At 40.6% G+C, this 13,156-nt stretch overlaps 1 protein-coding gene across 1 annotated transcript in view; it reads left to right on the forward strand.

The window, feature by feature from the left end:
• The window catches only part of IL1RAPL1 (interleukin 1 receptor accessory protein like 1), a 1,525,014-nt gene that overhangs the window by 1,460,094 nt on the left and 51,764 nt on the right, over positions 1-13,156 (forward strand). Inside the window, exons 7-8 of the mRNA XM_056558792.1 lie at positions 1,267-1,399; positions 4,123-4,268. Coding sequence (XP_056414767.1) covers positions 1,267-1,399; positions 4,123-4,268 — 279 coding nt within the window. The remainder of the gene's footprint in view (positions 1-1,266; positions 1,400-4,122; positions 4,269-13,156) is intronic.

Here is a 13,156-nt window from a genome sequence, read left to right on the forward strand (position 1 = left end):
GTATACATACTAAAAAATGCAGCAGCAGCACTCTGATATGGATGAAAAAGTGATGTTAGGCTTTATTCATCAAGTGAAAAACGCGACGTTTCGACCGTCAAGCTTGACAAAGACTGTGTGAGAAGGTCAAAAACAAAAATGTCACATTTTTCACTTCATCAATAAAGCCTAACATCACTTTTTCATCCATATCGGAGTGCTGCTGCATTTTTTAGTACTGTTGGAGGTGGCTTTTCCTACAAGAATATATATATATATATATATATATATATATATATATATATATATATACATATATATATATATATATATATATATATATGTGTGTGTGTGTGTGTGTGTGTGTGTTTTCCTTATTTTAAGACACGTAAGCAGTCTTTAAATTAAATTAAAGTGTACCTGTCAAAGTACAGAAAGAATAATGTTTAATGTTACTCCAAAGGTCATGCAGATGTTTTTTATGTGTCTAGCTTTTGTATTTGGCTCACAAATCCCTCTGTTCTAACATCCACTGCTCAGGAAGGGGCATGTCCGAGGCAAGCACTGAGCTTGCCCTCAATCACCATGCATTCACTTCCTCCCTGAGTATGCTGTGCAGTGCTGTCTCTTCATTTAATCACTGCAGGCTGATCTGTAACCCCCTCCTCTCTGTTTTAATGCTGCAGTCTGATAGACAGGACAGGAGTGAGCACCACAGAGTGCTAGTCGCACTTTTACTTAATGGAATTTATTCCAGCCTATGCTTCAGCTGGGGAAAAGATGATTCTGAAACCAGACATGACCATGTTGTGTATGGTATGGAGACCCCCAATGGTCTTTTTTTTTTTTTTTTTATAAGCCATGATTTCTATAAAAAGGAGAACAGCTTTTTAATAAGTATATTAGAAAAGGTTAATGTCTTACCGAGATGTACAAGCTTTTGATTCTGACAGTGCCCATTTAAGAAATAGCTGTGTATTACCGGCTATCAACAAGCAAACATATTAGTCTGTGGATACATTTAAAGGTAGCAGAAAGGTATTCTTCAATAAGGAACATAAGGAAATGTTATTTATTGTCGGTTGAAAGAAGTCTTTAATCTTCCATTTAGCTCATGCTGGAAGAAGTAGAAAGCTCAAAATAGAGGGTAACAACAACAACCTGGAAAGTGCTACTGTTCATTTATCTAATTTATTACTGTGATCAATGTCTGCTTTCTAGAATTCTTTAAGATTAGGAAAAGGAAGCAATTTATATGTTTATGCTCCTTTTGTTTCTTTCCAACAGGCAGCTCGGCTAATTTAACCTGCAGAGCCTTCTTTGGCTACAGTGGTGATGTCAGCCCTTTAATTTACTGGATGAAAGGGGAAAAGTTTATTGAAGATTTGGATGAGAAAAGAGTCAGAGAGAGCGATATCAGGTAATATATAAAGTTGGGAATATTTGTATTATACAATAATTGGGTGTGACTCTCTTACAATTGTGATACTAGTGAGATCCCTACTTGCCATTTGCATTTAAAGGAATTGTACCATTGTGCTGTTTTTTCTTATTAATAATAAGAAAGAAAAAAAATAAAACAATTTATTTCTAATCTGGTTTTATTTTCTGATTGTGATCAGATTTATTATGGGGTTGCCTTCTGGTCAGATCTGTTTAGACAGGACCTGATCAAATCACTTGAATTGGAAATGCTACTGAGCATTCTTTGTGATCTTTTCAGATGCTATTAAAACAAGAGAGGGTACTGAGGATCAACTATAGTGAATGGTGGTGGATCCAATGTTATCTCCCTACTGGTGTACTAAAGGCAGTACTGGGAAATGATCTTTACAGAACAGGAAATTTCAGACTTAATTTGAGACCTAGTGGTCAGAATGTAAACTGCAAGATTTTAGCATTATTTTTTAATAAATAGATAGCAAAATGGAAAATTTTCAAAAAATATTGCCAAAAATTCTTTAAAATATAAACCTGTTTTAATCAATAGATCATTTTGTTTTGATAACACATTCTCTCTAAGAAGTATTGACTTTATTTTTGTACATTACTATAATAATAGGGATTATAGAAACAGAAACACAAAATGTGCCAGCAGAATGCAACCATTCAGTCTTTCTAGTCTGCCCAATATTCTGAATACTATGAATAGTCCCTGGCCCTATTTTAATAATGTCTTATATAGTCATTGGATAGAGAAGCCAAGTAGCACTATTTACTGTCAATGAAATTAATTTACAGTATAAATGTGTTTTCTGTGGTATTGATTTTATGTGAGAACCCACCCTCAACACTTTTTGCAACCATTGTAAGGCTAAGTTCACACACCACATGACATTTTATTTGACACTCACATTTTTGTCCATATTCATAAAAACACGTATGTAAAATAACATTTGTTACTACATTTTGTGATGTGTAAACGTAGCCAAACTCTTATTAAAATAAGTAAAAAAATATTGTTACTGGAGTTTTCCTTAACCCCTTAAGGACTCAGCCCATTTTGGCCTTAAGGACTCAGACAATTACATTTTTATGTTTTCATTTTTTTCCTCCTCACCTTCTAAAAATCATAACTCTTTTATATTTTCATCCACAGACTAGTATGAGGGCTTGTTTTTTGCGCGACCAGTTGTCCTTTGTAATGACATAACTCATTATATCATAAAATGTATGGCGCAACCAAAAAACACTATTTTGTGGGGAAATTAAAACGAAAAACGCAATTTTGCTAATTTTGGAAGATTTCGTTTTCACGCCGTACAATTTATGGTAAAAATGACGTGTGTTCTTTATTCTGAGGGTCAATACGATTAAAATGATACCCATTATTACATACTTTTCTATTATTGTTGCGCTTAAAAAAATAATTTTAACCAAATTAGTACGTTTATAATCCCTTTATTTTGATGACCTCTAACTTTTTTATTTTTCCGTATAAGCGGCGGTATGGGGGCTAATTTTTTGCGCCATGATCTGTACTTTTTTTTGATACCACATTTGCATATAAAAAACTTTTAATACATTTTTTATATTTTTTTTAATAAAATGTATTAAAAAAGTAGCAATTTTGAACTTTTTTATTTTTTTTCGTTCACGCCGTTCACCGTACAGGATCATTAACATTTTATTTTAATAGTTCGGACATTTACGCACGCGGCGATACCAAATATGTCTATAAAATTAATTTTTTACGCTTTTTGGGGGTAAAATAGGAAAAAACTGACGTTTTACTTTTTTATTGGGGGAGGGGATTTTTCACATTTTTTTTACTTTTACATTTTTTTACATTTTTTTTACACTTGAATAGTCCCCATAGGGGACTATTCATAGCAATACCATGATTGCTAATACTGATCTGTTCTATGTATAGGACATAGAACAGATCAGTGTTATCGGCTATCTTCTGTTCTGGTCTGCTCGATCTCAGACCAGAGCAGTAGACGCCGGGAGCCGGACGGAGGAAGGTGAGGGGACCTCCGTGTGGCGTTCTGAATGATCGGATCCCCGCAGCAGCGCTGCGGGCGATCTGATCATTCATTCAAATCGCGCACTGCCGCAGATGCCGGGATCTGTATTGATCCCGGCACCTGAGGGGTTAATGGCGGACGCCCACGAGATCGCGGGTGTCGGCCATTGCCGGCGGGTCCCTGGCTGCGATCAGCAGCCGGGATCAGCCGCGCATGACACGGGCATCGCTCCGATGCCCGCGGTTATGCACAGGACGTAAATGTACGTCCTGGTGCGTTAAGTACCACCGCACCAGGATGTACATTTACGTCCTGCGTCCTTAAGGGGTTAAAATACAGCTTAGTTTCGGCAAAGTATATTGACACTGGACCATTTCTATCTTAGTTTCACAGTTTTTTTTATTTTATTATAAGAACTTTTAGCTATAAATCATCTTTTTATTTTGTCAAACTTTTACCCAAGAATCAAGTAAGCCTTAAATCCAAAACCAGATCATAAAATGTAACCTAAAGGTTTACACGTGTAGTTTGATTTGATTTTTCTCCACAGCCCACTGCTAAACCTCTCCGAGAAATGCTTCTCCTTGAAATAAATAATTTACAGTTCTGTAAAACCTAGATTTTACCTTCACATTAAGCCTAATAATTGCTTCTTTTCTATTTTCTTTTCAAGAGTTCTTAGGCAACATCTTGGAGAGCAGGAGGTGTCGATCTCTTTAATATTTGACTCAGTGGAAGATGCAGATTTAGGAAATTACTCCTGCTATGTTGAGAATGGGAATGGACGTAGACATGCAAGTGTGCTCCTCCATAAAAGAGGTATGTGTATGTAAAAATTGTGGACAACATTTCAAGAGTTCAAAAAATTTGGTTTTAATTTATAGAGCATTGATAGGCTTCTTTCAGATTATACAAAGTCGTAAAGATAGTAAGATCCATGCATTTTTAATCAATTAGGAAAATATTTAACTTCTTTATCATCAATGATTTATGCAAGGGCAATAGGCAGCATGACTGGGCTTTCTAAAGTACTGGGCTCCATTTTTTTTTTAAGAGTTTAAAATGTTGTTGAACATTAAAATAAACCACTTAATCCCTTAATGACCAAGGAAGTAAATTTATTTCCTGGTGCAGTGGTACTTAGCGCACCAGGACGTATATTTAAGTCCTGTACATGACCGTCAGCATCGGAGCGATGCTCAGATCATGCCTGCTGGTTGCGGCGGATGCCTGCCATTAACCCCTCAGATGCCGTGTTCAATACAGATCACAGCATCTACTGCAGTGCGGTCAGAAATATGGATAATCGGATTGCCCGTGTCACTGTTGCGGCGATCCGATCATCCAGAATGGTACACGGAGGTCCCCTCACCTGCCTCCACCGCCTTCCACGTGTCTTCTGCTCTGGTATGAGATCAAGCAGACCAGAGCAGAAGATGACCGATAACACTGATCAGTGCCATGCCCTATGCATAGCACTGAATAGTATTAGCAATAAAAGGATTGCTATAAATAGTCCCCTATTAAAGTATAAAAATAAAAGTAAAAAAAGTTTAAAAAAGTTTTTAAAAAAATTGAAAAATCCCCTCTCCCAATAAAATTGTAAAATGTCCTTTTTTCCCATTTTACCCCCCTAAAGTGTAAAGAAAAATAATTTATACACATATTTGGTATCGCTACATGCATAAAGGTCCAAACTAGTAAAATATAATGTTATTAATCCTGTACAGTGAACAGCGTGAATGTAAAAAAATAAAAAAAGCACAACATTTTCAGAGAGAAAAGAACCATACAACTTCCTCTGTAGCATACAGCAGCTGATAAGTACTGGAAGGATTAAGATATTTTAATAGAAGCAATTTACAAATCTGATTAACTTTCTGGCATCAGTTGATTTAAAAAAAAAAATCCACCGGAGTACCCCTTTAATGCCTAAATGAAATGTACAAACAAGAGTAGGAACTCCTGTCGAAGTCAGAGTTTCCTGCTCTTGTACAATGAGCAGCCAGTAGGTGAGTGGTAATGGTGTATGCATTGTCATTTATAATCGCTACATTCACTGGACTTGGCACTAAGCACCTGGCCCAGCGAATGTGCAAGGCAACTCATTGTACTGTACATAGAGACTTCTGCCTTTTTTAAAGGAATCATTGCTCTTATACATACTTCCTGTGGCACATTACAACAAGGTAAGCAACACTGCTGTATGCATTGAAGCTTACACATATTACATTCACTGGACAGGGCCTTTGTATAACCACTAAGTGTACTATATGGGAGTGAGTCTTAAAGGGGTACTCCACTGGAAAACATATTTTTTCAAATAAACTGATGACAGAAAGTTAAACAGATTTGTAAATTACTTCTATTAAAAAAATTATCAGTTTCTGTATGTCCACAGGTTCTTTTCTTTTTGAATTTCCTTTCTGTCTGACCAAAGTGCTCTCTGCTGACACCTCTGTCCATGTCAGGAACTGTCCAGAGCTCTGAACAGTTCCTGACATGGACAGAGGTGTCAGCAGAGAGCACTGTGGTCAGACAGAAAGGAAATTCAAAAAGAAAATGTGACACTCACCGTAGGAGACAGGAGGTGGATCCGCTGGGCCCGCGTGGCAGGTGTAGAGAGCCATACCAGGGAGCGGAATCTAAGACGCCGCTGGTCTTCGCCAGAGCCCGCCGCAAAGCAGGATGGACTTGCTGCGGCAGGCGACGTCCAGGTCGCTTCCGCTGGCACGACTCGACCACGCGAGCAGCCGAGGTGGAACTTGGCACAGAGAGGTGTCACCGGGAGGTAGGAAGCGGGCAACCGGCAAGGCAGGTAGTAAGTCGTGGTCAGGACCAGCCTAAGGTCAGGGGTAGGTGGCAAGGGTGCGTAGTTAGGGACGTAACAGTAGGTCTAGGGCAGGCGGCGCTGGTTTGTAGTCAGGGACGTAGCAATAGGTCAGGTAGCACAGGTAGGTCAGAACAGAAGATAGTACGCTTTCTCTAGGGCAATTAGCACAAAGATCCGGCAGGGAACATGGGAAGTGACATGCTTAAATAAGTCGGGGTAAACCAGGTGACAAATGAAAATATGCACTGCCCCTTTAAACCTCACAGAGTGGTGCGCACGCGCCCTGAGGGGGAGACGTGCGTGCACCAGCACTGCAGGAGAATGCACGTGAGGCACGCTGAGACAAGCCCAGGGATGCGGTTCCCGTGCGAGCAGGGCGAGGAGGCTGCCCAGCGGAGATGACCCGGGGAGAGACACCAGAGGAGGAAGGTAAGTGGCGGGGAGGTGACCGCCGAAGCACGGGCATACAGGAGCGGGGGAGAAGCCACAGGCGGCCCCGCGCAGGGCACCGGGACGCGGCGCGGGCCGTGACAGAAAATAACTTCCTGTGGAGCATACAGAAGCCTATAAGTACTAGAAGGATTAATATTTTAAAATAAAAGTAATTTACAAATCTGTTGAACTTTCGGCCACCAGTTAATTTAAAAAAAATTGACCCAAAACATATTTCGGGAGATTTGATCAGCCGGAATACATAGTCATCTTCTTTACCAGCAAATAAAAAAATATATATTCTACAAATATGCACCCTGTGGCCTAATAGTGTAACAAAACATAAAATGTCTTTCAAAATTGTTAAATGGAATCTAAAACACAATTTTAAATATTGTTCCCATTACTAAAGACACATAATGGAAAGAACAGCATATTATAGAATGTCATTACACCGTTTTTATTTATCAGCTTCATTAGGAAGTATTCTTTGAATTGTCTTTTATTATGACAAATAGGATATTGTAAACTCTGTGTGAAGCCTTTTCGTGATCTACATTATGAATCTGACAGCATCAGTAAAAGTTGCTTAATTCTCATAAGGCCATAACCACACAAAACACAATTCTATGGTAACAGGGAGTTTATTTATATTCTTATGAATTAGTTTGACATTATATTACCTCTAATCCACCAAAAAAGTACTAAAAGGTTATAAGCTAATAATGGACATACATAATCGAGTTCAGTCCCTCGAATTTTGTGATAGGGAAAGCTACGTTTTTAACAGAAAGAGAATTCTGACACTACATACTGCAACTGGACTACAACTGTGTTTGTATTACAGTAGTTGTTCTATGCTATTTTCAAAGTGCTTTTTTTTCTGCAGTATTACATAAAAAATGCTACACCTTATTTGCTATGAGTACAAGAAGTAGTAGTTATAAATGAGTGACTCTAGATAGGTTATATACAAATTTACTGTGAAAATGAAGAGGCTTTAATAAAAAGTATCTCTTCCCAATGCAAGAAAATAATTAATCCACTCAAGCCCTTCTTCATTTTTCATTCTTCATTGTGAAACCTATTAAGGGTACATTCCCACACGGCGTATTTGCTGCGTATTTGCTGCTGCGTATTTTATTTTCTCTGTTGAAGTCAATGGGTAGGAAAATATGCAGCACCAAATACGCAGCAAATACGCAGCAAAATACGCTGTGTGGGAACGTACCCTAACACTGGGGTTTGGGGGGTTATCTTTTACAGTAAAGAGGCTATACTCGATCCCTAGCCATTTGTACTCCCTGATAGCTGCCCTAAGGGAAGGTACATAGTGTTCTTGTAACATAAAGCAGTGTTCCTTAAATGCGGTCCTCAAATATCTCCAACAGGTCATGTTTTCTGGATTTCCTAATTTTTCTTCTTTTACAGGTGATATAATTATGGTCTGTAAATGAGGCATCACCACAGCACTTGTGAAAAACTAAGGAAATCCAGAAAACATGACCTTTTGGGGGTACTTGAGGACCATGCTTGAAAAACACTGACATAAAGAATGCATGCATTTGTATGGGGAAGAATAGGGTGTCAGGTGTGGTATATTTAGAGTGCTGACAGTGTGACTTGTACACCTATGTTTTGTGTGCTGTACTACTGTGCACCTCTGATTTTCACAGCATTTACACACTGAAAATACAAGAGGATTAAAAAGGAATGGTGTAAAATTATAGCCTCTGTTTTTATAACCAAGCAAATATTACACAATTCTATTAACATGTAAATATACACTATTTATCCAAGCTTATATATATATATATATATATATATATATATATATATATATATATATATATAAAACAAACGTTCAGAGTGGTATGTATTGGTGACACATCAGAGATGTCTAGGTGGTCCTCAGGTTCAATCCAGACCCATGCTAAAATATTCTTGGATATGGGCTCCACTGTTTCAGTGATGCGTTCTCTGAGGCACCAGAGTATAAATAAGGCACAATTTCCAGTAGGTGAAGCACAGAGCTCAGCCTTCCCATCCCTGGGGAATGACCTTTGTGCAGGTCACAGAGCATGCCTAGAAACCTCTCTTACTCATGTTAATGGATCAGCTGAAGGATATTGTTGCCTATGTCCATGAAGCTTGCTGCAAAGCATATCTCTAAATGCTGTTAAAAACAGGTCGAACAAGATGGCTGCCGGCATCACAAAAAATGAAATTAAAATATTACAATCAGAAAGTAGAGGTTAGAAATAACGTGTTTTTAGTATCTGGCTCTAATCAATCCAGGTGACAAATTAACTTTAAAAAGAGTCTCTTTTTTTATCAATTATGTTTTTATTGTTTTCAAAAGCAACACAGTAAGCAAAAAACTGAATGGCAGACAGAGCTGCCCAATGCATGTGAAATGTCAAAGAATTAAATACATGGACAACAATACAAAGACATTACAAAATTATAGCAAAACACAACAGCAAGTTCACTAGTGGGTTCGAGTGGAGGTACAGGGAGGGGGAGGGGAAAATACACCAAGATTGTAAATGATTGAGCTTAAAGGAATACACACTCATCTTAGCTTTCAGAGGGACGACCGCAACCAGGGTTGCTATATGTCTAAGAACTTGTCGTGAGACCTCATGGCCCTATATGATATTTCCTCAAACCTGCAAACCTGATGAACCTTTGAAATTCAATCTGCCTTGGTGGGAGGGTCTTTTTGAAGCCAGCGGAATGGTATTAAAGTTTTGGCGGCAGCGACTATATGAGTGATCAATGAATGTTTTTGAGGGACAAACCCCAAAGATGAGAGTCCTAACAAAACAGCCTCCGGTTGGAGAATTATCGTTTGCTTCATGACAGAATTTATCACAATGTTGACCGCCCTCCAAAATGAAGAAATGACAGGGCAGGTCCACCAGATATGCAGGTGAGTCCCTATGTGCTGTGAGCACCGACAACAAAGGCTTGACTCCATTAGTTTGTGGTTATACAGGAATTCAGGGGTTTTATACCAACGAGAGACAACCTTATAGTGTGACTCCTGAAGCCTAATTCAGCGAGAGAAACCGTGTGAGTGTTTTAGTATCAGAGCAGTTTCCTCATCCGTGAAAGTTCTGCCCAGCTCCTTAGCCCAAGAGGCAATGTAGTGTGGCTGAGATTGCGGACGGGCAGACTCTACAAATTTAAGGCAGGCGGATAGATCACGTTTTTTAGGCTGTACGCATGCAATGAGTTGTTCAAAACTAGATGTGTTTCGAAGAGGGAGATAGTTCTCCCCGAATATTGTACAACAGTGGGTGAAATGTCTATGATGCAAAAAAGAAAACCTAAATGTAGGTAGCAGAGACCTCAGAGAGTCCGATGTGAGTGGTGAACTATTGCTGAATAGTTGTGAGACAGTAACATTACTCAGCTTGTCCCACATTGGTTGGAAGGTGGGCGAGTGACATCCTACGGCCGCAGGTATCAAGCTAACAGGAAGAAGGAGAGAGATAGAGGGGGAAAGAGAAGGGGATAGTTTCATTCAGGTAGCAGAGACACCAAGGAACAAGAGGGTGTCTGAATCTGGTCTATATCTCTTGAGAGATGGAAGCCAGATATCCTTCAAGGGGAAACAGGGTGGTGAGCAGGTGGCCGTTCATGTAGCATGCATAGGCGAACTGGGTGTGCATGTAGTCAGGGGTCCAGTGAGGTCAAGCCATCTCTGTAGCTAAATCGCTTTGTAAATGGTTCTCACATCAGGTAGACCAATCCCACCCTCCTTTGAGTGTTTGATCAAAAGGTTACGAGCCAGTCTGGGTCTGTGCGATCTCCAAATGTACCTTGATATCATGGTTTGGAGCTGGTAAAAGAACACTAGTGGGAGGGCAACCAGGAGCATTCTTAGTTTATACAGTATTTTTGGTAGAACATAGCATCTAACCACATTTTTCCTTCCAAACCATGATATCAGTGGGATATCATTCTCGTGGAGTAACTGTTTTACCTCCTTGAAAATTGGTGTCGTAAATCTGCCTGATTGAGGAGGGGATATGGATGCCCAGATACTTCAAGGAAGTGCCCGCCCAAGGGAATAGTGTAATGGATCTAAGTCTGTCTACAGTGGTGGTGATCAATGTTGTGTTGAGTAGTTCTGACTTCGTGATATTAACTTTAAAATTAGAGATATATCCGAATTCTTCAAATAATCAAGCGAGGCTGGGCAGGTCCTCTGAGGGGTTGCTCAATAAAAAAAGTAGGTCATCCGCAAATGCTAGGACCTTGAATTCCCCCTCTGTGGTATCCAGGCCTCTAATTGCAGGCAACTGACGCATCTTCTGCAGTAGAACTTCCATCACCAACAGAGCGTGGGAGATAGAGGGCAACCCTGCCTCGTTCCATTACTGATAACAAACGGTTGTGAGATGACTTCATCTACTAGGAGGGAGGCTGTGGGACAGGAGTAAAGGGTCAAAATAGCTTTAATGAAGGCTGTCGGGAAGTGGAACTTCTCCAGGACTAATCTTATGATGGGCCAGCTAACCCTATCAAATGCCTTCTCGGCATCAATGCCGAGAAGGACTAGAGGACGCTTGGTGACCTGGGCTCCATGTTTACCCGTTAACAACCTAATGGTATTCATGCGACCCTCCCTCCCTGGGACAAACCCTGACAGCTCATGCCCTATCAGTTGCTGAAGATACTTTTTGATACGGATCGCAAGCAACTTGGCCCAGATTTTAAGGTCCATGTTTAGATGTGAGATTGGTCTGTAGCTACCACAGTCTTCTGGGTCTTTGCCCTCCTTAGCTAATAGCGTTACATGAGCTTCCAGTGCCTGCCCTGGTATAGATCCCCCTCGGAGAAGAGACCCACATAAATCTGTTCGGTGCGGTACAAGAGAGGGACCAAATGTTTTATAATACGAGAGAGGCAGTCCATCTGGACCAGGGCTTTTTCCTGGTGGAAATGAGGTGAGAATTTTTTTTTATCTCAATTTCTGTCACAGGAGTCGGTAGTTTGAGGTCACTGAGGAAGGCGTGCGAAAGGGTCAAGCGATCCTCTCTCATCGCTGAGAAATCTGTGTCTCTCAGATTATAAAGGGCAGAGTTGTATTCTCTAAACATGTGAGCCATGGCAGTGGATGTGTTGTGAATTGTCCCGGTGCCTGATTTGATAGCGTGAATATGAGTTTTGGCCCTTGCCTTTTTCAGCAATGCAGACATGAGTTTTCCCCCCTTATTCCCATGGGCATAGATTTTGCGCTTGTAGTGGAGATAAGACTTAGAGTATTAAAATTGCAACAGATCCAGAAGTTTTTCCCTAAGAGCTTTCAGCTCTTCCTGTGCCCCTACCGCTCTTGTGCGTTTATGTGTTCTTTCTAGCGCAGCTATCTGGGCCAGCAGCGAGGAGGCCGTTTTGCTTCTCTCCTTTTTAAGCTTGGCACCCCATGAGATGAATATACCTCTGATATATGATTTGTGCACCTCCCAGACCCTGGCCAGATCCTGATTTGAGTTCAAAGTACATGTTTAAATGTTTCCCAATGTCCCCCCTTGCCTCAGTGTTTTCCAATATGCTTTCCTTTAGATGCCAGCAAGAGTGGGGGGAGGAGGAGAGGGAGAGTGACAGAGAGAGAGTGATAGGTGCCTGATCAGAGACTGTGATGTTGCGCCACACCCCTACCCTTCAATTCCCTGGTTGAACTTGATGGACGTATGTCTTTTTTCAACCGTACTATGTAACTATGTTGTTGATACCTGCGGCTGTGATAGTCTGGAGGAGAGGAGCTTGAATAAAGAAGTAGTCCAAACGCTGATAGGAATTTTGGACAGTGGAGAAGTAGGAGTAATCTTTGTCCGCCGGGTGGAGAGCCCGCCAGGAGTCTAGAAGGGATAAATCAGACAACTTAGACTGTAACTTTGCTAAGGCTCTATAGGAAATGTGCCCGATGTGGAATCTAATAGAGGGTTCAGAGTCACATTAAGGTTGCCTCCCAATATTATGGGCCCTTCTGAAAAAAGTGCTAGATCATCCAGGGTACATAGCAGCCAGCGTATTTACCCTGGTTTGGGGTGGGGGTTGGTCGGGTATGGGGGGGAGAGGGAGAAGAAGGGGGGGAGGGATAGATGGGGGTGGGAGGGGGGAGCAGGGGGGCAGGGGGTGAGAAAGCATGGAAGAGAGAAGGGAATGGGCAGTAGCAGGAGCAGTAGGGTAGTGGGGGAGGAGATATCAAGAACCGACATATCAACCATATAGAATAAAAAAATAAAAAAATGGGTAGGAGCAAGGGTAGAGTTACCCCTAAAGGGGCACCCAGTCCTGAGCTAGCAAACATGGAGCAAAAGCAGGGATAGTAATAGCACTGCTAAACCATAAAATATTTATGCATGAACGCATCTATGATGTTTAACCATAACCCGCTCATGCTGTAATGTATAGAGACTAGTTTAGT

This window comes from Hyla sarda, chromosome 2 (assembly GCF_029499605.1).
Source record: "Hyla sarda isolate aHylSar1 chromosome 2, aHylSar1.hap1, whole genome shotgun sequence".
Taxonomy (NCBI): domain Eukaryota; kingdom Metazoa; phylum Chordata; class Amphibia; order Anura; family Hylidae; genus Hyla; species Hyla sarda.